At 49.5% G+C, this 23,303-nt stretch overlaps 1 protein-coding gene across 3 annotated transcripts in view; it reads left to right on the top strand.

The window, feature by feature from the left end:
- The first annotated feature begins 5,542 nt into the window (after positions 1–5,542).
- TDRD7 (tudor domain containing 7) overlaps positions 5,543–23,303 on the top strand; it is a 47,125-nt gene continuing 29,364 nt past the window's right edge. For all 3 annotated transcript variants that reach the window (XM_030237136.2, XM_030237135.2, XM_030237134.2), the window contains exons 1-4: positions 5,543–5,754; positions 11,786–12,006; positions 17,830–17,971; positions 19,042–19,258. In XM_030237136.2, the coding sequence (XP_030092996.1) occupies positions 11,800–12,006; positions 17,830–17,971; positions 19,042–19,258 (566 nt within the window). In that variant the 5' untranslated portion in view covers positions 5,543–5,754; positions 11,786–11,799. The remainder of the gene's footprint in view (positions 5,755–11,785; positions 12,007–17,829; positions 17,972–19,041; positions 19,259–23,303) is intronic.

The following is a 23,303-nucleotide window of genomic DNA, read 5'->3' as shown; positions in this document are numbered from 1 at the left end:
ACCACAGTAGTCTGTCATGCAGCCTCTTTGCCTTGCTCAGCAGCTCTGCATCTGTCCAACCCTTCAGAGCCACATGCATGACGAAGACAGATGAAAAGTTCTGCAACACATCAATTCTCATAATGATCCACTTGCCTTTTCCATGGTGCTAATGGGCCTTGCAGTAACTTTGTCCAACAGGACAGACTTCATTGCATGCTGAGACTGCTTATCTGCAAAGATTACATAGCTGTAAAGAATGTCAGGTACGATTTTGAGGAGCCTCTTACAGTCTTTTTTTCATTATTCCAGGCACAGGATTCTCTGACACAGGGATTTTGTTCTGGCCTTCTGTTTTTTCAGCCTGTGTTGCTCATGTCTCGTAGGGCCATGGCATGCCCAGAGCCTGCCCCAGGGATATGCACTGCATGACCATCCCACTGGCTCCACCTGGGCATGGAGCCTTCTCAGCCCGGATGGAGGGACAGACCTCGAGCTGTGCTCCGGGGAATGACACGGTGTTTGCTGAGGCCCGCCTGGCAGCCACCTCACACAGCTCCACAGACCAAGGGCACGTCCCAGTGCTCTATGACACCTCCTGGCTGCTCCCCAAACAGCTCAGTGCTTTTTCTACAGCCACGCAAAGTGGAAGGCCTGAACCTGCCTTTTATCCTTCTGCAATGCATTTCATCCACATCTACAAATTCATTCCATCAGCTCTCAAGAAAGACTGCTTTACCTACCTCAGGCTTATGATTTTACCATTCCAAATGTCTCCTGTATACACCTCTAGAAATGTATATCATTAGCATATCTAAGGATGAATCTGCTGAATCATTCCTTCCTACAGACAACCCTGTCTACATGCCCTATGCATGAGCTGCATAGAAATATTTTGACAGCTAAGTACTTCCTGGTCAAGGAAGCAGGAGCTGCAACACTGAACAAAATGGCATCTCCCTCCCACAAAATGGTGGCAGAAACCTTCCAGCCAGGGCTCCAGACCCAGGAAGCCTGGGCAGCGCGGGACGTGCTTTCAAAGGGCCAGAGGCAGCGCTGCCTAAAGCCCTCCCAGCTCCCCAAACCACAGGCCTGCACACACCTGCGGCTTCTCCAGGAACAACCCAGCTACGCCCATGGGACCTCGGGGAGCGCCAGGCACAAGTGCTGCAGGGCAGGCTCTGCGCTCCCAGCTGGCCGTCCTCCTCCCAGGCGCTCGCTCACCGCAGGAACACTCCTGCCACAGGAACCTCCCTGCCACGGCCGTACACCAAACCACGGAGCTCCTCGCACAACACCAGCAACAGCCCTGCTCTCCAAGCGTGCTGTGCGCAACGATGAGCACAGCACACTGCTGCACCTCAAACGCCTCATCCTCGCCCCCCAGCACCTCATGTGCAACCTGAGCAGAGACAGTGCTTCGGGAAAAGGCCACCTCACACTCCTCAAGATACTCCAGCTCTACGCAGAGCAGCAGAGAGCCCATCCACCACACACACCAAGGCGAGCCTCTGCTGCCCGCCTACCTGCACCAGGCTCTCTCAAATCTGCAGTGCTGCCGCGAGGGACCACGTGAAAGGCTGGTCTGCACTGCTCTCCCCCAAGAGACCCTCCCCGCCCTCCCATCACCGCTTCCCTTCCTGGGGAAGTCACCAACTGGGCACAACACACCAACTTCAAACAAAGAGAAATGATAACCCTCAGCACATGTCACGTGCCACCACGCACACCTCAGGCTCTCCCGTCCTGCCCCCAACTTCACAACGGTCCAGCTGTGGGGCCCAACAAGGAGGCACAGCATCAAGTCCTCTTCTGCACCCTCCTCAAACAGTTCCACTTTATGCACACACGGCACTTCACTAACCCAACCCTACCTCTTGCTCTGTACCCTTATATTCACACACACGTCTGCCCATCTCCCCGCACCCATACAGACAGCACAGCCAGTACACATCTCCACACTCACATGGCTCCTGAGCCCTGCAATTTCTGCCCTTGCTTCTCCAGCAACTGATCCTGCAACAATCCCTCAGCAGCAGCTGCCCTCACAGCTGCCCTCTGCTCAACATAGGCACTGCCCAGGAGGAGCAGCACACACTGAACCTGCACATCTCCACACAGCAATGGGCAAATCTACACTGGGCACTTGCATCCTTCTCTTAGCCTTTCAGAGACTTTGCAGCTGGTGCACCGAGCTTCAAACAATCAGATGTGATTGCCACCTGCCACAAAAAGACACAGGAATTTCCCACCTTTTGGACCCACTCATTGGACATGTGGAGATGTCATGCGTCACAGAAATGCAGAAATCTCATCTTGGATTTAGAACTTTTGATTTTAAAAGCATTCAAGCTCCTCTTCTCCCATGTCTGCCTGCCCATCACCATATCGTGAGGATTTCAGAGGTTCTTATGGCTGCCACAGCATCAAAGGGAATGAGGGGAGTAGCCCTGCACTGTCACTCGCAGTAGTTTTGGAAACCTGGCCGTCAGTTGCAGGTTTTAGTCCTGTTCCGTCCAACGAACCATAACCACAGTGTATTTGGGCCACTGGGAGAAGAAGTTGCTCTCACAGCTGTGTCATGTGCCTTTCTCAGCACAAAATATCAATCAGACCTCTTACTGGTGGTGTATCTGATTACCAAGCTACATGAGGTCTTTGTTGTGAAACTCGTTTGGTCTAGAATTTTGTCTCAGTCCTGGAAATGCAAGCCTGCAAGAGACTGTGCCCATGGTGAACACGTCCATTCACCTGCTCAGACTGGCAGAGGGCCAACAGCAGCCTTTGCAAACCAAACCCTGCCTTAAACCTTTGTTCACTTGCTGGAAATTATACCACTTTTAATTTTTTTAATGTAACTTTGGTCAGAGATTTGTTTGCTTTTGCCCAGGGAGAAGGGAATTGAAGTTTCTCTTCAAAAGATCCTGTTCTTCAGGCGTGTCTCTATGATCTTAACATCTCTGGATTCCGAGTAGCCAGAAGATACACAGGAGATAAACGATAACTATTAATGACCATTAACAAACATTAATGAACATTACCACTTCTAGTGCAGTTGGAGACACCTGGGCTGGGAAAAGATTGTCAAGAGAAACAAAGAATAAACACGCAATTAACATCAAAGATGATCAGTAGCCAATAGGAAATCAAATACTAAGAATTGTGTAATTTAAGACCAACAAATGTGAATTTCTTTGGGGTTTAATGTATAAATATGTGAAAAGTCTGGTAAAAAAACCCTGTGTGATGGAATGATTTTCACTTCACAATCCAGGCACGTGTGGATGAAATAATTTCTGTTGCCCATCCTGGGAAGAATAAAGTAATGCCTTGATTCTCTTACCCTGAAAACATTGTTGAAGAGTTTCCGTTTTTCCTGCAGTTTCTGTGACACCATCTTGTCACACCTCATGCCTGTACTTCTACTTTCTACTTTCTCTATGCTTCTTGCTTCTCAAGGCCTTCACACCTGGCCCCTATTTCTCTCACTACATCATTGTGCTGGTGCTGCAAATATCCCATTTGATGTAGTACAAGTGTGTCCAACAATTCTCTGTACAAAATTATGGCTACATTAGACCAAGAGAAGGAAAAAAAAAGTAAGAAAAAAGTAAAAAGTAAAAAAAAAAAGTAAGACCTGCTTTTCGAGGATGAGGATAGTGTTCTGGGCAGTGGCATAAGTACTGTTTACAAGGCCTCAGGAACCTTGCTCTGTACAAACTTCTCCTGGCCTACAACCTTGTTTTATTTATTTTAGCTGTGACAGCTAGATTAAGCACAATTAAGTACCAGAATGTCAAAAAACTATGAACAAAGAACCTTTAAAGAGAGTGCTTCAGCCCTAAGCTGGCTGCAGCACACATATCCCCTCAGCAGCTGAAGACAGTGTTGTAACAATATGCATATTCTAGAGGCCACTTAGGAGATTCACAACTGTATTGTGATTCTGTAATATATTGGAAATGCTACAGTCTGCAAAATTTAATCTGCATGTTTACCATATTGCCCTACTAAATGGAAAGCCCTTGTAAATTAAAATAGCCTCAAATGAGTAAACTTTGTATTAAATGTTGAATCTTCAATGTGTGAATTTTCTAAAAATGCTTTGTCAGAGGATACTGGACTCTGGCAGCAAGCAGTCTGTGGAAGCTGTAGCAGTCATAGAGGAAGGTGGGAGCCCCTCGAGGTCTCTTGCTGAACCCTGTGAGGTTCAGCAGCCCCACCTCTGTCCTGGCATGTGCTCCTCCGTGGGGCCAGCCTCTGGCTTTGGCAGATCTCCACTACTGGGTGACCACACAGCTTGGCCTGATGCTGCTTCCAGTCTGGCTCTCAAAAGTGATGATCTACAGAGAGAGGAATGCTGTTGCAGGCAACATGCAAGGGGAGGGCCCCTCGTACAGGATGCTGAGCAGCTTTCCATCACTAGTAACCACTTGCATGGGGAACAAATCAGCCATGTGCTTGGAATGCTGGACAGCACAGTGAAAGCTGAAGCTGTGGGTCTACAGCTTTCAAGAAGGCAGTAGTGGCCAAGGTGCCAATGCAGATGCACACCACCTGGATATTGGCTGGGCAAGCACAGCCCTCCTGAGAAGGGCTGCAGTCCCATAGCAGTGCAGGCAGGCACCCACCAGCACCTCCTTGATGGAGCACCTGTGGAGTGGTTTTTGTACAAGGTTACAAGAGACAGCTCCAGCTGCAGAACTAAATCCAGTGGGATTTGGTACTCTGAAATTGAGGCATTTAAGTGAATTAATTAAAGATCTGCACGGAGTACTGCATACAGTTCTGGTGCCCGCAGCCTAAGAAAGACATGGAACTACTGGAACAAGTCCAGAGGAGGTCCACAAAGTTGCTGAAAGGAATGGAACACTTTCCCTATGAAGACAGACTCAGAAACTTAGGGGCTGTTCAACCTAGAGAAAAGCAAAGTTGTGTGGAAACCTCATTGCAACCAGTTTCTGAAGGGTTGGTTGGGGAAGGCAAAAAGGCACTGCCAGGAACTAGCAGGAGGACAAGGATAATCAGGTACTAACTGAAAGAGGTAAAATTTAGGTTAGATATTAAGAGGAATTTTTTTTGCTGTGAAGGTGATGAGACACTGTGACAGACTGGCCAGGGAGACTGTGGATGCCCCAACCCTGTCAGCGTTCAAGGCCAGGCTGGATAAGGCCTCGAGCAACTTGCTCTAGTGGGAGGTGTCCCTGCCCATGGCAGAGGGGCTTGGGACCAGATGATCGTAAAGGTCATTTCTAACCCCTTAATATTCTATTATTCTCTGCAGAAGAGATTTTGACTCTCTAACAAAGCTGTTATTTCTCAGCCGCTCCCTCTGGAAGGCGACTTTGGCTGCTGCCTTATGACAGGACTGAGACTTCACGGGTTCCGTGGGAAGGCGGCACGGCGGCCTGAGGCGGTAGAGGCGCGGCCGAACGCCAGCCCCGGCCGAGCGCAGCTCGGGTCCCGCCCGGCTCGCGCGGCCGAGGGCACACGTGGCCCTTCCCGGCAGCGGCACGACACGATGCTGCGCAGGCGCCCGGGGCCGGAGCGGGCGGGGCGGAGGCGGCGGTCGGGCCGGGCGGGTGGGGCGGCCCGGGCCGGTTGGGCGGCGGCGCGGGGAGCGGCCGCGCAGCCCCTCGGTCCCCGGTCCCGCGCAGGGAGGCGGCTCCGCCCGGCTCCGGCCCGGCCCGTGGCGGCGGCCCGAAGAGGCTTTGGCCGGTACCTGAGAGCACCGGGTGGAGGAAGTGGAAAGGAAGGAGTGGAGCCCCGCCGGGCGTAAGTTCTCGCGGTCTGAGGGGAAAGGCAGCGAGGAGGGACGAGCGCTGCCAGCCAGCGGGAGGCTGTTCCTCCTCAGTGCCTGCGCGGTGACAGAGAAAGTGTCCCGTCTTCAGCGGGCTAGTGGGTGCTTTCTGCCGTCGGAGATGTGTTCCCTGGGGAAGTGTTTGTAGTCTGCGAAAAGCGAGGCTACCAGGGAGTGCATGCCCTCCCTGCGGGAGAGCTGTCAGCATTTCCTCTTTTCCTTAGCCTGGCTAATGATCCGCAGCGCGGATCATCCGTTCTGAGCGTTCTGAAGGAAGTTTCGAACGTTCACGTGTTGGCAGTGGTGGTTTGGGCGATGTGCGTTGACTTAGTGATGGTCAGGCAGCTCGGGCTCCGTTTCCAGTGAAGTGTCCTGTCTGGAGACAGTGAACCGTCGGGAAAATGTAACTGCTGAATGACCTCATGGTAAAGCAGCTTAACTCAAAAACGATTTATTAAAAAGCTTCGGAGGCTACTCTGAGCTGTGTAGCTTTCTGTTAATGTATCGGTGTTGTCACCATTACTGCCTTGCAAGTCTGTGTAATTGCTGACTATAGGAATGGAAAGACTTTAAGGTGTGGGTTGAGTCTGGATTCAGTTTAACCTTTGTACTCTAGTACCTGTCACCTCGTTAACTTGTCGTCGTGACTACTCCTCACAATATAGTTTAGGAGATGGACTTTATAATATGCTGTTTGCTATTTCTGATATGGTTCGACTATTGTATTGGTATGCAACTAACAAGTCTGATATTGACATGATGTCGTTCCCCGTGATCCTCAGTTTCTTCTTTTAGTGAAGTGTTTCTTTTGAATCAACTTTAAAAACTGCCATTACAGGTTATTTTAAATTTTCTTCATCACTCCTTAGATGTGGTTCATATACAGTTAATTTTACCTGAGTAGCAAAAGAACTCAGAAAGATTAGGCAAGAGAATTTTCAAAAGCCATGTTTGCCAAATAAGAAATTGTGTCTAGTATTTAAAAGAGACAGTAGACAAAAAGGAACCCAAAATATTCCTATCAGCTTTTCCATGTTTCTTGAATGAATGTGGCTAGAAAAACGGTTATAGATAGAACGGCATTTTTTGCTGGAATTCTCAGTGCTTGAGTGTTTGGGATGTTTTAATATGATCAGGACTTTACATCACTTACATGTTTCTGTGGCACATGATGTCATTTGAAACTGACTGGGTCCAATGAGAAATGAACCTTGTGTGTCTTTTTTCTTCTGGCAGGTGGCAATAACATCTTCTGATTGTTTGAAGCTCGGTGCACCAGCTGCAAAGTCTCTGAAAGGCTAAGAGAAGGATGCAAGTGCCCAGTGTAGATTTGCCCATTGCTGTGTGGAGATGTGCAGGTTCAGTGTGTGCTGCTCCTCCTGGGCAGTGCCTATGTTGAGCAGAGGGCAGCTGTGAGGGCAGCTGCTGCTGAGGGATTGTTGCAGGATCAGTTGCTGGAGCAGCAAGGGCAGAAATTGCAGGGCTCAGGAGCCATGTGAGTGTGGAGATGTGTACTGGCTGTGCTGTCTGTATGGGTGCGGGGAGATGGGCAGACGTGTGTGTGAATATAAGGGTACGAGCAGAGGTAGGGTTGGGTTAGTGAAGTGCCGTGTGTGCATAAAGTGGAACTGTTTGAGGAGGGTGCAGAAGAGGACTTGATGCTGTGCCTCCTTGTTGGGCCCCACAGCTGGACCGTTGTGAAGTGGGGGCAGGACGGGAGAGCCTGAGGTGTGCGTGGTGCACGTGACATGTGCTGAGGGTTATCATTTCTCTTTGTTTTGAAGTTGGTGTGTTGTTGCCCAGTTGGTGACTTCCCCAGGAAGGGAAGCGGTGATGGGAGAGGGTCTCTTTGGGGAGAGCAGTGCAGACCAGCCTTTCACGTGGTCCCTCGCGGCAGCACTGCAGATTTGAGAGAGCCTGGTGCAGGTAGGCGGGCAGCAGAGGCTCGCCTTGGTGTGTGGTGGATGGGCTCTCTGCTGCTCTGCGTAGAGCTGGAGTATCTTGAGGAGTGTGAGGTGGCCTTTTCCCGAAGCACTGTCTCTGCTCAGGTTGCACATGAGGTGCTGGGGGGCGAGGATGAGGCGTTTGAGGTGCAGCAGTGTGCTGTGCTCATCGTTGCGCACAGCACGCTTGGAGAGCAGGGCTGTTGCTGGGTTGTGCGAGAGCTCCGTGGTTTGGTGTACGGCCGTGGCAGGGAGGTTCCTGTGGCAGGAGTGTTCCTGCGGTGAGCGAGCGCCTGGGAGGAGGACGGCCAGCTGGGAGCGCAGAGCCTGCCCTGCAGCACTTGTGCCTGGCGCTCCCCGAGGTCCCATGGGCGTAGCTGGGTGTTCCTGGAGAAGCCGCAGGTGTGTGCAGGCCTGTGGTTTGGGGAGCTGGGAGGGCTTTAGGCAGCGCTGCCTCTGGCCCTTTGAAAGCACGTCCCGCGCTGCCCAGGCTTCCTGGGTTGGAGCCCTGGCTGGAAGGTTTCTGCCACCATTTTGTGGGAGGGAGATGCCATTTTGTTCAGTGTTGCAGCTCCTGCTTCCTTGACCAGGAAGTACTTAGCTGTCAAAATATTCTATGCAGCTCATGCATAGGGCATGTAGACAGGGTTGTCTGTAGGAAGGAATGATTCAGCAGATTCATCCTTAGATATGCTAAGATATACATTTCTAGAGGTGTATAAAGGAGACATTTGGAATGGTAAAATCATAAGCCTGAGGTAGGTAAAGCAGTCTTTCTTGAGAGCTGATGGAATGAATTTGTAGATGTGGATGAAATGCATTGCAGAAGGATAAAAGGCAGGTTCAGGCCTTCCACTTTGCGTGGCTGTAGAAAAAGCACTGAGCTGTTTGGGGAGCAGCCAGGAGGTGTCATAGAGCACTGGGACGTGCCCTTGGTCTGTGGAGCTGTGTGAGGTGGCTGCCAGGCGGGCCTCCGCAAACACCGTGTCATTCCCCGGAGCACAGCTCGAGGTCTGCAGAGGGCAGCTGTGAGGGCAGCTGCTGCTGAGGGATTGTTGCAGGATCAGTTGCTGGAGAAGCAAGGGCAGAAATTGCAGGGCTCAGGAGCCATGTGAGTGTGGAGATGTGTACTGGCTGTGCTGTCTGTATGGGTGCGGGGAGATGGGCAGACGTGTGTGTGAATATAAGGGTACAGAGCAAGAGGTAGGGTTGGGTTAGTGAAGTGCCGTGTGTGCATAAAGTGGAACTGTTTGAGGAGGGTGCAGAAGAGGACTTGATGCTGTGCCTCCTTGTTGGGCCCCACAGCTGGACCGTTGTGAAGTTGGGGGCAGGACGGGAGAGCCTGAGGTGTGCGTGGTGGCACGTGACATGTGCTGAGGGTTATCATTTCTCTTTGTTTTGAAGTTGGTGTGTTGTTGCCCAGTTGGTGACTTCCCCAGGAAGGGAAGCGGTGATGGGAGAGGGTCTCTTTGGGGAGAGCAGTGCAGACCAGCCTTTCACGTGGTCCCTCGCGGCAGCACTGCAGATTTGAGAGAGCCTGGTGCAGGTAGGCGGGCAGCAGAGGCTCGCCTTGGTGTGGTGGTGGATGGGCTCTCTGCTGCTCTGCGTAGAGCTGGAGTATCTTGAGGAGTGTGAGGTGGCCTTTTCCCGAAGCACTGTCTCTGCTCAGGTTGCACATGAGGTGCTGGGGGGCGAGGATGAGGCGTTTGAGGTGCAGCAGTGTGCTGTGCTCATCGTTGCGCACAGCACGCTTGGAGAGCAGGGCTGTTGCTGGGTTGTGCGAGAGCTCCGTGGTTTGGTGTACGGCCGTGGCAGGGAGGTTCCTGTGGCAGGAGTGTTCCTGCGGTGAGCGAGCGCCTGGGAGGAGGACGGCCAGCTGGGAGCGCAGAGCCTGCCCTGCAGCACTTGTGCCTGGCGCTCCCCGAGGTCCCATGGGCGTAGCTGGGTGTTCCTGGAGAAGCCGCAGGTGTGTGCAGGCCTGTGGTTTGGGGAGCTGGGAGGGCTTTAGGCAGCGCTGCCTCTGGCCCTTTGAAAGCACGTCCCGCGCTGCCCAGGCTTCCTGGGTTGGAGCCCTGGCTGGAAGGTTTCTGCCACCATTTTGTGGGAGGGAGATGCCATTTTGTTCAGTGTTGCAGCTCCTGCTTCCTTGACCAGGAAGTACTTAGCTGTCAAAATATTTCTATGCAGCTCATGCATAGGGCATGTAGACAGGGTTGTCTGTAGGAAGGAATGATTCAGCAGATTCATCCTTAGATATGCTAATGATATACATTTCTAGAGGTGTATAAAGGAGACATTTGGAATGGTAAAATCATAAGCCTGAGGTAGGTAAAGCAGTCTTTCTTGAGAGCTGATGGAATGAATTTGTAGATGTGGATGAAATGCATTGCAGAAGGATAAAAGGCAGGTTCAGGCCTTCCACTTTGCGTGGCTGTAGAAAAAGCACTGAGCTGTTTGGGGAGCAGCCAGGAGGTGTCATAGAGCACTGGGACGTGCCCTTGGTCTGTGGAGCTGTGTGAGGTGGCTGCCAGGCGGGCCTCAGCAAACACCGTGTCATTCCCCGGAGCACAGCTCGAGGTCTGTCCCTCCATCCGGGCTGAGAAGGCTCCATGCCCAGGTGGAGCCAGTGGGATGGTCATGCAGTGCATATCCCTGGGGCAGGCTCTGGGCATGCCATGGCCCTACGAGACATGAGCAACACAGGCTGAAAAAACAGAAGGCCAGAACAAAATCCCTGTGTCAGAGGATTACGTGCCTGGGGACTTAAGTTGTGTTTTCTCTCTGAAGAGTCTGTGGAGTCAAGGCGTTGTGCGCCTGTGTGTAAGATGTTGCATGCCCCAGATGCATGGTGTTTCCATGGTGGATTGAGATGTGGGCATTGGTGCAGGTGCTGGCTCAGGGGCACGCAGAACAGCTCTGATCTCTCTAGAGGGATGCCCCACACCACCGAGTGTGGGGTGCTGTGACTGGGCCTGGTCATTTTGCCCTCTCTCACTTTCAGTGGCAGTTTTAGCCCTGCAGGTAGTAAGGTGTCATCAAATCACAAGAGATCCTGAACTGGATAAAATTAACCACAAGATTATAGAAATCCAACTACTCACCCTGCACAGGAAACTAAACTAATCACACCATGTGCCTTAGACCATTGTCCAAGCACTTCTTGAACTCTGTCACTCCTGGTGCTGTGACCACTTCTGTGGGGAGCCTCAGTCAGCCTCTGGGTGAAGAACCTTCTCCTGATACCCAGCCCAAACCTTCTTGACACCACTTTGGCCATTCCCTTGGGTCCTGTCACTGGTCACAGGAGTGTAAATATCAGTGTCTGCTGCTCCTCTCACCCTGACAAGGAAGTTGTAGACTGCAATGTGGTCTCTCCTCAGTCTTCTTATCTCTAAGCTGAACAGACCTAGTGACACGGTCCTTCACCATCTTTGTTGCCCCTCTTTGGATGCTCTCTAACAGCTCAATGTCTTTCTTATACTGTGGTACCCAAAACTGCCCCCAGCACTCGAGGTGAGGCTGCCCCACTGCAGAGCAGAGTGGGACGATCCTCTCCCTTGCCTGGCTGTGATGTTGTGCCTGATGCACCGCAGGACACGGGTGGCCCTCCTGGGCTGAGTCGTGTTCAGCTTCCCATTGGCTGCTTTCCAGAGTGCCTGTCTTTCCCCAGTTACACACACACCCAGAATTGCCCTGTCCCAGGTACAGTATCCAGTACTTGTCCGTGGTGGGTCAATTGCTTAGCAGCACCCACCCCTCTTTCGTGCATGTGGCCTCTCATGATTGTCTGGCAGAGCCAACCTGTGCATGATGGCTGCTGCACTCCTTTGTCAGCGCTTTTTGACAATGTCATCCCCTGTGTGTTCATACCACATTATGCTTGGCTTGCACTACCATGTCCCTACAGGTCTACCCGGAAGTATCACAATCTCCAGAGACGAGCCACTGAGTTATTGCATTCTGGCTTATTGGGGGAGGGAGCTTGAATAGTAAAAGCCAGTGATTTTTGCCTGTGTATGTAAAAATGCGCTTTTTTTCTCTTCTTTTTTTCTTTTGGAGACAGGGTTATTGGTGAAGATGCAGGAGCCAGAACTTGTTGCAAAAGCCCTGCGAGCTGTTCTTCATGCCTTTAAAAATGGCGTATGTTTGTCAGAACTTCAGAATGAATACAGATCCTTGACCAATGAGTTCATTCCCTTCAGGCACCTAGGATATGACACACTGGAAGGCTACTTGGAGAGTATCCCTGGAGTAGTCAGAATGGAAGAGAACAAAATGGGAGAGGTAAGAATCACAGTTCAGAATTACGGTTCAGAAATGTCTTTTGTGTTTGCAGAATGTTCCTGGTTCATAGCTTTACCTCCTTTTGTGCTGTGGATTTTTGCAGCATGCATATAGTGCACTAATTCTGGGAGGGGTGGAAGCCGTGACATAAGATACTAAGTGCTCCTTATTTTCCTGCCTGTGCATTCCAGACCCAAGATTGTGTATGCAGAAGGTGCAAAGTTGCAGGACTTTTTCCTGGAAATGTGAATTCTGTGTGGAAAAATCACTTGTGTGACTGTGGAGATCTAGCCCCTTTCTCAGCACTTCTCACTGTAGAGGAGATACTAGTGGCTTGTCCTGGGACCTTAAAGAAGGTTAATTTGTGTGTGTTAATCATCTCTTCTCAGTGGGGTTTAGCGTAATTTTTTTTTTCCTACAGTAAAACTCTTAGGTGCTGTTGCTTATAAGCCTGACAGTGCTTGCTTTGGACTTAGGATTCTTGTTTGTTATGGATTGCAGTGCAACAGGACTGCAAATGCGTGCTGAGGTGACAAAGAGCTCATGTAAGTGAGGTGCCTTGATGAAAGATTTGCAAGTGCCTCAGCTTGACAAGCATGCAAGGGATAAAGGGTCATCTCACAGATCAAGAAGGAGAAGCAGATCTTAGCAGAGGATTGGTGTGGTGGAAGAGTGGTCCCTTATTCCTTGCTCTTGATGCACTAGCCTGTGTCCCCTGGTGGCTGCCAGCTTGGAAGCAGTTTGCTAGGACCACAGACCTCCTTGCCCAATAGTCTGGACTTCCTGGCTTGAAGTCAGAATATGTTCTCCTGATAACTGGTGTAGCTGTGTGACTTGCAGATGATCTGCCTGACAAGCTTGAAGCCTCTCCCTCGTTGGAGCCATGGTTCTGGGCTCCTTAGCCAGAGCAAAAAGCTAGTGGGTGTTTGTCACAGTGTGTGGCAGTCATAGCAGGTCTGAAGAGACAGGACTTAAGGCTGAGTTTCCATGTTTGCTCAGCTGGATTGGGATGGCATCTGTGAACTCAGAACTCATTCTCCCTCGTTAGCTGTGTGGTGAGAATACAGTGAGAGGTATCCTGGGTTTTGTCCTAATACCTGGAAATGTGGCTGTTTGTAAGCAAGAGGTTCCCTTTCTGTGTATTTACATCAGAATTTGCCCTTTTACAGCAGACAAACAAGTTTGGGATTCTTTTTCTCCAAAGTCTACCTCAGCTGCAGCTACGTTAGTAACAGGATTGCAGGTACCTCAGGTCTGGGAACGTTTGTGATCCTGCAATTAAATGCTTCCTCGTGGTGGTTCTGGCAGATAGCCATCTGTTTCTAACTAGGGCCTTGCAGGGTGTAATCTGGTATCCTCCCATTCCCATGAGAGCCTTGTTTATCCACTAATGCGATGTGTGCTGAGAGCCTTGTGAACTCTTGGATAGCACTAGGGGCAGTGAATTCTTTGCAGCAGCTGTTACAAGAGAGTGAAATGTGGCTCTAGGAGCTGAAAAAGGAGAAAGTCAGGGGTCTTGGGGTACTTGAGGAAGACTCACTCTGGTTCAGAAGTGCCACCTGTGCTCTGCATGACTGAAAGAGCTGAGAGGAAATGCCTTGTTGAGCACCTGGGAGTCAGAAAAGGTGCAAAGACTGAGCCCATGTTGCTGTTTGATGAGACTCCTGTTGCCACTGTCCCTAGTGTGGACATAGCAGACATTAAGCAGAGGGTGGCAAGCATGACTGTGCACTCATGTGGGCTGCTAAGCTACCTGGGACTGCTCCCATGTACTTTCTTGTTACAGGCTGTATATCATTATAAGCCTGTTCTCTTTGTTCACCTCTCTCCAGAATACTTGAGCTCCATTAGAGTGATACCGTAGCTCAGAGTCCACACAAGGCCACTGCAAGAGCACTGGCTGTCAGACAGTCTCTCTTCATGGCTCTGGGGTACCCTGACCACCAAAATGTCTGTCAGGACCCCTGCCTCTTCCTTTAATCCCCTTGTGGACAGTTGGGCAGGACAGCAAAGACATGCACATCCAGGGGTCTGCTAGCAGCTAATGATCATGGCTGCAGCCTAGATAGTCTTAAAAGGACTTTCCTCCTGCTAGGTCAGCTGTCCAAGACGTACCGCAAGAAATCCATTCAAAAAGAATAGTATAAAGTAGGCAGTAAATAATACAAATTGATCTTGAAGTGCCTCATGTTACGTGCTGCTTAAAGTGTTTGTGGGAGGTGAATGTTAGCTATGTAACTGAGGCTGAACAGACATTATCTTGGGAAGGCAATGATATAAATTGTGCTTTGTTCCTCTTGAGACTGAACAGTAATTTAGCTGTCTTGAATGTGGGAAAGATTAAATCTATGACTTTTTCTTTATGCAGTAGCTATGTCCTCCAGTTTCCACGGAGGATAAGAATAAAGTTCAGCATACAGAAAGCACTGCAAGGGGACTTATTGAAATACTGTGCACCTGCAACAGGTGGTTGCATCATTTCAATGAGCCCTGCTTTGCTTTGCCTGATATTCATGTATGAGAAGTGTGTTGTTATACTTTTGTCTAAGAAAACTTTGACTTCTGCTTGAATAATTAAGCCCCTTCAAAAGGAGAAATTTGAAGACTGCTTTGCTCTGCTCATCTACCCCATCCCTTTTTACATCTGAATTAATTTTAATTCAAACCATTTTGTTAAACTTTTTCACTGTGAAACAAGGGAAGTGCAAAAAAAATTGTTTAGAACATTATTGACAGGAAAAACCTGAAATGTATCACAGATGTGAAAATGTTCATTTATAAGACTCTGATAAACTGCTTAGGGACAAAAAACCTTTTATATTGAGACTTTGGTCAAGTGGTCAATCACAGTGATCAACAAAAGGTCAAGTGATCCATCCCATGCATCCTCTCCTGTTAGCTAGGAGTTTGAGGAAAGCTCTCATACTCTTTTCTGGAAGTGGGCACAAATGGGCACCTCTCTGAAGAGCCAGTACATGACTGTCCACAGCTTGGGCTACAGCCAGAAGAAACTGGAGATCTTTGTGTTGTGATCTCATTTAAGGTCACGGGGCATTGTTGCAACAGGTCACACAACCAGCATGCTGCTGTGGGTTGACTCTGGCTGCTGAGGAGTTATGGGCTGCAGTGGTGGACAGGAGGAGTTCCTGTGAGACCTTCCAAGTCTGGGAGCAGCAGGGATGCCAGGAGCTCTGTTTTGGGGCAGTTGATGAGACAGGAAGAGCTTATGAGTAGTGGACAAACCAGTGTATGGCAACGTGGTGGCTATCTGTTACAAATATCTTAAGTGGGAAGAAGTGGCAGACAAAGCAGATGATGCCTTCTTTTGACAACTGCTGGGGGATTTGGGCCACTGCCATACCTGCTGTAGGGATAAGGCATCCAAGTGTGAGCAGTCCAGGATATTTCTGGGGTCTGCTGCTCCCAGCATGCTGACACATGAAATGAATCAATGAAGAGAGGTGCTCTGCTGGACACAGTCCTTGAAAACAAGGAACAATTGCAGATTTAAAGGCTGGGAAGAGCCCTGTCTGTGGCTGGATGGTGTCTGTGAGCCTGAAAGGAGGGAAACAAAGCAAAAAGTAGAGTCAACAAAGCAGGACTTTGGGAGAGCAGACGTTTGCTTGTTCAGGAATCTCCTTGGAAGATTCATGGAACACAGTCCTGAAGAGAAAGATCTAGGAAAGGAAGTGAGCTTACAAGGTTTGCCTCTTCCACTTTCAAGAATGGTATTTTCCAGTAGTTGAGGGGGAAAAGGCAAAGGAGGCAGGACCACTGACAAAACTGAGCCATAAATGCAAGCATGCATGAGGTTTGAGCAGGGAGAAGCAGCCTGGGAGGGTTATACAGATGCTGCCTAAACAAACCTACATGGACCTAAGAAAGATTGCATTTACTATTCATTATTTGAATACCAAGACAAAGTGCCGTCCCCTTGAGAACAGCTCCCAGAGCACTGCCAGTTCTGAACAAGTGCTTCCAAAGAAAGTCCTTAAAATAGCTGTGAAGATTATGAAGGGGCTGGAAGGTAACATCTCTGATGCAGGGCTCAGAGAGTGGGGATTGTTTGTGCTGGAAAAGAGAAAACTCAGGAAAATCTTAGCCTTATGTCTGTTAAAGGGAGTAAAAAAAACATGGAGCCAGACTCCATCTCCAGTTCTCATTGGTATTCAGTGAACAGACAAGAGACAACTATTGCAGTGTGAAATAAAAGCAGTCCCATGTGAACATTAAACCATCCGCTTTTTTACAGTGAGGCTGGCTAAACAATGGAAGAAGTTTTCCAGAGTGGTTGAGAGTTCTTTGTCCTTGAAGATATTCCACCTTCTGACTAACTAGATCTAGTTGCTGCTTTAAGCAAAGATACTGTATGACATGAACTATAGCAATGTTTTCCAGCCTTAATTTTTCTGTGATTCCTGGCATTTAATCACTACAGTGGTGAGACTGCTGGATTGCTGTTTTTATCAGCGCTGACTGTGCAGCAGGTACGCTGTCTGATTTGTCAGTAGGAGTTCCTGCAGTAGGAGAGCTCTCCCAAAGAAGGAGAGGCCCTCCTGGAAGTGACTCTGTGTTGAGCCAGCCCAGCAAAGGTGCTGGGTGTGCAGCAGAGGAGGAGGAAGAAGAGGGGGAAGGATGAGCTGGAGAGCTTTGCTGGAGAAGTTGCCTGGCTTCTAGTGTCATCATACACTGCCCTTGTTTTCTTGGGCTGTGTGGGTCACCCTGGAAGAAGAAGAGAGACCCCCTGGAAGAAGCTGTTGTTGCTGCTTAGCAATCTCTTGCTTTTGTTGTTTTTCTGCTTTGATTGTCCTGTCTTGGTTATGAGAAAAGATCGTTTTTGGAGCTGCTGTTTGCTAAACTTCAGAGGTGCTGGTGAAATCCCTGAGTTTCTCTTGCCCCGCTGCTGTGCAAAATGGTCATCTCTGATGTTCCTTGGGGTCCATGGCTAGCAAGGTAACAGTGCTGGCCCCATGGCACTGTTGAGAAAGGGACCGTTTGACAACCTCTACCACCACCACAGAACATGGCTGAGACCACAGACTTCCATTTTTAACTTAGTGCTTTTGGGGTAACTGCCTGTGTTACTCCTTGTGGAGTCCTGGAGGAATACTCACCCAGCTGCCTTTGCAGCAGTTGATTGGCCCAAAAGTTTGGGCTTTCATCTTCTTTTCAGGCAAAGTGCATGCTAGGCACATGGTTTGGTGTCTTGCCAAGGTCAAGTGTCTGTATCCATTCACAGGATGGCCTGTGGTGATTGGATGTTGAGGCAAGAGGCCATGAAGTTGGGCGGGGAGATACCTACGGGCTTGTTCAAGGTTGGGCTGTTGTTGGGGGCCAGCCCAGTGCCTGTGATTGGTGCAGCCAGGATAGTTGTGCAGTTTCTTCAGTAAGTGTGGCAAAAGCAACCCAACTCCACAAGGTCGGCCAGATCCTCTAGTGAGCCTTGGCAGGAAGAACAAGGACAGGCTGCAACCCCATGGCTTCCCAGAGTTATAAAGCGAGATAGTAAGCCTGTGGGATGGGAGTTAGAAACCAGGCTGTTTCTCAGAGGACCCAGCCTATGTGGAAAGGTGATGGAGAAGCTCTGGCTGTCCGGTTTGCTCGTTTCTGAGGTTCACTGAGATTTCTTCTGGGGTTTCACAAAAGGAGAGTGAGATCTCCAAGATCCGTGTCTGCTGCTGAAGCCTTTCCTGAACTGCCTGCTGGCCTGTATGATTCAATAGTTACAGGCTTGGAAAGGGATACAAATGATTCTGAGGGCTGTGGATGAGCATGGGTCTCACTGACTGCTTTTTTCCCCTGTCCCCTTCCTGCTCCAACAAGGTAATTTGCCATGCTGTTAGTTGCAATGAAACTGTACGAGTCGCTCAACTGGTGGCCCGACAGAGGAGTTCCAAGAAGAAAACAGTCCGACAGGTGAACTGTCAGATGAGGCTGAAGAACACATCTCCAGTCAGTTTATCAGGTAAGCCATAGGCAGCTCTCGAGGGCCTGCCTTTATGAAAGAACTGTGCAGCTGCTGCACAAAAGTCTTGGCTGTGAGGGTGTGTCACCTACGGCCACGAGTTACAGGGTCCAAGTGGAGAGTTCTTGGGAGGATGAGTGTTCTTGACTAGGATGCTTATATCTGAAAGCCATGATCAGAGAGAAAGCCCATTTCAGGTGTGTAAGCAAGATGTGAACGATCTTGGAAAACAAAGTCCTTGTAGGATGCTACGCCTAATAGGAATATGTAGGATGCCTGCATATTCTTTAAGGCTGGCCTTGGCCTGTTGAGGAGTGGGAGGATTGAACCATTCCCTCAAGAACGAGGGAATGAGGTAAGAATGAGGGAATGAGGTAAGAATGAGTCCCTGTAGCATCATTTGTGGCTGTTTTGGCAGCTCCTGTTGCTGATGCCAGTGCCACAGTGCCACAAAAGTTCTGATACCCATTTTCCGCTCTTTTTACCTCTTACATTTTGCATAAGCTTCTGTAGTAGTGTTTTCCTAAAGTATGGGTCAGGTTTTCCTCACTGCAGTGCTGGTGTGAGTGTCTGTGGAATTGAGTCTAGGATTAAGCCCAGGCAAGACCAATCTGCTTGCAGGTTGGAAGCTCGGAACAACAGTGGGTCTCATAGTTTGTGTGTGCTCCACTGTTGTCTGTAATTAATTGTTTGCTGCTTCTTGCTTTTCTACCAGGATTCCAGTTGGGAAGCTGAACTAGTGGCTCATATCACAGTTAAATGATAGGGATTATAAAAGCAGGTCGATTCACTGTCTTGCACATCCATCCCCTTGGAAGTGTTTGAAACCTCCAAAATTTATGTGGCACATCCAGCATATAAAGAGCAAAGTGAACAAGAGCTTGTTTATCCCAGTGTGGCCTGGATGCTGGTGTGTTCCTCTGTGAGTGTAACTTAGTGGCAGCTCAGCTGCCCACAAACCAGAGTAGAGAAGAAACCCTTTGAGTGGCAGTAGAGGAGGTGCCCAGGGAGGTGGAGGTAGACTGGGTGGAGAAGAATGCTACTCATGGCTGCATCTGCAAACTCTTTAGGAAAGCCCAAAGGAACTTTGCGGCAGCCCCGGTCTTTGAACATGCCAGAAGAAGGCAGTTCTAAGAGGCCTGTTCCTCGCCTGCCCCGAGGCAGAGAAGTGGCATGTGGAGGTGTGAAACCTGTGGTGGAGAGTGCCCGATCTGCCTTACCTTTGGCTGCTGCAAGTGGACCACCTAAAGAAGTGCCCATGCAGAGGCATGTTACTGTGGTAAACAGGTCAGTGTGTGTGTGTGTGTGTGTGTTTGTGTGTGTGAGTGTGTGTACACAAGGGGAAAATTAAGTGTGATGGACCCTTGGATGCTGCCATGCAAGCAGTGTCCTTTGGGATCCAGTGGGAATCCAGGCCTCTGCCTTTGCAGCAGGTGAAGTCTGAATATGGGATGGTACCCAGGAAGGAGACAGATGATGTTTTGCCTTCTTGGGTGCTGCCACAACTAGCCTGTGCTCTTGGCCTGTTCCCATGTTTTGGAGAAATGTGGCCAAAGGTGACCCAGCAGGGTTGTATGGAGCTGTTGCCTGGGCTGAGGAGGGAGCTGTTGTGGTTGGTGTGACAGAAACCAGGAGAAGCAGATTTGTGTGCAGGGGCAGGTGATGTGTGTGTTGAGGGGGATGGTTGTTTGCAGGTGGCTGCCCTTTCCCTCTTGCCTGACTTCTGTGTTGCAGTGTCAGTGTTGGTGCCCCTGCTCAGCGTGCTCGGAGCCAGGAGCCAGCTGACCATGTTTGGGTGAGCTGAGCTGAGGGCTGGAGCTGCAGTTCTGCTGGGTTAGCGGTACATGCTGCTTTTCCAGCCCCGTTTGAGCCTCTCTAATCCCGGTGGCTTAATCAGCTGCTGCCCCATCATTTCTTTCTGTGTTGTTTTCGGCTGCCCTGGGCCGTCAGCTGACCGTGGTGAGAAAGTGTTTGCTGTTGCTCATTGTGGCTGCGCTAAGTCCTCCGGAGCTGTGATTGTGGCAGTAATCCTCTGCAGGGGGAGGACTCCGGCCCAGGGTGGGTAGGAAGTCAGCCTGGCATTGAATGGAAATGGCAGTGGTGTGCCACTTGCACGGTGGCGGTGGTGTAGCTCTGAAGTGGCCCAGAGCAGCTCAACAGCTTAGTCCTGCTGCGGTGCCTACTCTTTCTGGAAGATCCACTGAAAGCAGACAGGTCCTGCCTCACCCACCTGCATGAGTTCCATGTGCCATCCGGGCTCTGCTGTGCAGAGGAGAGAAGGACCAAGCTAGCCTGCTGTGACTCAGAAAGGAGTAGGAGCAGGTGCTTGGGCCTTCCCCTTTCTGTGTGTGCAGATGAGTTGCATATTTTTAAGTGGCACTTCTCTAAAAGGCAGAGGCACTTTGCCTCAAGCAAAGCAAAAAGAGCACTTAGAGTTTTCTTCAAATTAGTCACTGTAAGGAAAATACAGGAAGTATGTTATAACATTTAAAGATTTGTAATGTGTGAAATAAAGGTAGATGTCATCCCTCTTCTGGCTATTCCTAATGTAGTCTGCTACATCTTGTGTTATCTTTGTTCATCTCTGGCAGTCTCTTCTGAACTCCTTTTAGGTAAATGTTCTGCCTTTCTTTCTGTAGTTTGTTTCTGCTCTGCACTGTAGGCGAAGCTACAAGCAAAGTCTGCTTTGGCCCATCTATTTTTGAAGGAGGAGACATCTTGTGCTTTTGTAAAATGCTATCCTGTTAGCTTGGGTACATAGTGAAGAGTTCAGGGAGATGCGATTCATATTCCATGTGAATACAAGGTTGTATGTGACTGGATTAATTTGTTAGTTTGTTTCAACTTGGCCAGTTTGAAGCAGGGCTGGCAAGATCCATGTGTCCTTGCTGCTGGGGACATTTTGTACCTCCTGAACCATTGTAGTTGCTTGTACTTTGTGGAGCAGAAGGGAAAGCTTCTCTGAGACAGGAGATCCTGATTTCAAAAACTAGTGTGCAGTGAGTGGAGTTATGAACAGCGTCCCCAAAAATCCTGGGCTGACAGCAGCATCATAGTTATCCTCAAGCACAAGCTTGAGGACACTATTCTGGGAGAGGTATCAGTACTTACCTATGAGAGTGACTGAGCCTTCACAGCTCAGGTTGACTGAGACAAGTCCTGAGGGTAACAGACTGTCTTTGCCCCACTTCCCAGTTTGGAGTGAGCTGTTATCTGCAGTTTTTGACTTTCTGTTACCCATCCTGCCTCTCCATATACCCACATTGTAGGAAAGGACATTCATGCTCTGCTCTCATGGTTGCACATAGGGATGGATCTCTGTTTTCTCCTTTTCTGTTGAACATCTGTTCTGCTATAGCAGATGTGTGTTCCTTGCCTTGACACAACGTCCTGCCAGTGACAGACTTTGGATGCTGATAGGTATTGTTGCTCCACCTAGTATTATGTAGCGAAGCTCCTCAGTGAGGCTGGAAATGGTGGTTTTCTTGTGACTGCCAAAGTTTATGTCCCACCTCTGTAGTGCTTTGTGATATTTTTTTCAGAGATTTTTATGACCATAGCTTCAGGGGCTTGCCCCTCAGTAGCATTTGGGGGAAAGGGAACAGGTTGTTTGTCTTCCCAGTTCTGTCACACTCACATGACAACAGAGAAATGCTGAAGGTAGTTGTCCAAGGCTTTCTTGCAGATGCTGTTGCAGGGTCTGAGGCTTATCTTTATAGCAGCAATCTCTGAGGTTATCCTGACTATGTTGCTCTGGACCCTGAGAAGCAGGGAGAGACCTTGCTGGTAAGGCTGACTGCAGAGATCCTTGAGCAAGCAGCATAGACGAGAACTGGTTCAAGTGCTTGTCGACCCCCTTGTTGGAAGCAGCAGGAGCCATTTGCTGCTGGCCACCACCTGACCTTGCTGCTTAGATAGCACTGTCCGTGGGCCAGAGAGTAGATTGGAGTGGCATGGGCCTTACCAAGGGAAGGCAGTTTGTAGGGAAGGGCATTGCTCCCCTTCATTATGAGGCAGTGATGTGTGGTAATGAGACGTGACTAGCTGCTCAGCTGGAGCTACGCATGGGGACTTGGCAGGGCTGCATGGCTGGTCAGGGCCCAGGCTGCTGGTGTGGCTAGGAGGCCTCTTGCTGGGAGCAGACTTCTAGCAGCTGAGGAACATGAGGCCTTGCAAGTAGTTGAGTTGTCCATACCTGCAAGCTGAAGGGAAGCGTGTTGGCCCTGGCATGTCTGGCCATATCCTATCTCATGGTTGGGGACGTACAACCATCATGATCTGTGTGAACAAGCAGCACATCTCATGATACTCGTCAGATTGCAGTACTCAAAACTGATGATGGTTGGGCTCAAAGCCCACATGGGGCTGTGGGAAACTGTTGAACTGCAACAGAAAGCACAGGAAGACCCTACATAAAGTCTCTTAATACTGAGAGGATCCCAAATCCAATTAGCTTTTACATGCAGCAGAAGGGAATCATCCATCCTCTCTGTTCCAGGTTCCTTTCCAGGGTGTTCACATGGCATGGCTTAAGTGGGGAACATCTGCCCTCTTCCTCACTGGAAGTTGCCTGTAGTTCTGGCTGGCCTACCCTGCCTTCACATCATTTGTGTCACCTGGTGTAGGGCTTAAGGTGATACAAATGTGTATGGCACAGAGGACTAGAACATAGCTATGGATTTCTGTTGGGAGGCAGGGGTAGCAGGACAGTCTCCACTACCCATGGGCTATTTCACAGGATTGTTTTGCTTTCTGCCTAGCAAAGGTGGTAGTCTCTTTTGAGTCTGATTCCATTAAGATGACTTTTTTAGCTTGAGTATTTGTTCAGCTTAGAGTTGTCCATACTGGTAGGTACACATACAAAGTGGGATCCTGGATTTCTTGTAGCATCTGCATGGGCAGCAACAGCAACAGCCACCTTCTCAACAGCAGAAGAGACTGCTGCTGCTTTGTGTGTGCCCAGAAAGTAGAGTTTTTCTGTGGTGCTGAAGAAGTGTTGTAAGAGGCTTTTCAGATACCCAGCTAGTGCCAGGTGTAAGTTTTGATTTTGTGTGAGTGGCTTTGCTCTTCTACTTTCTGAGTTTCACAAATGTGCTTGTAGTTGATCTGCTGCTGCCTAGCACTTCTGGGCATGACTCCTGTTTTGTGAATTGCTGAGCTGGGCAGTGCCTGTCCTCATAGCTAGTGCTGTGGGACATGACTCAGAGCAGAAGTCTGGTCTTTGGTACAAGTGATATCCCATAGCTGATGGAGGAGCAATGGTTTCATCTAACAGGGACAGCATAAAAGCAGGGGAGACGAATTAATGTTAAATCTTTTAACATGCTTCTTA

This window comes from Serinus canaria, chromosome Z (genome assembly GCF_022539315.1).
Source record: "Serinus canaria isolate serCan28SL12 chromosome Z, serCan2020, whole genome shotgun sequence".
NCBI lineage: Eukaryota > Metazoa > Chordata > Aves > Passeriformes > Fringillidae > Serinus > Serinus canaria.
The sequence above is the reverse complement of the archived record's forward strand: the minus strand, read 5'-3'. Positions and strand labels throughout refer to the sequence as shown.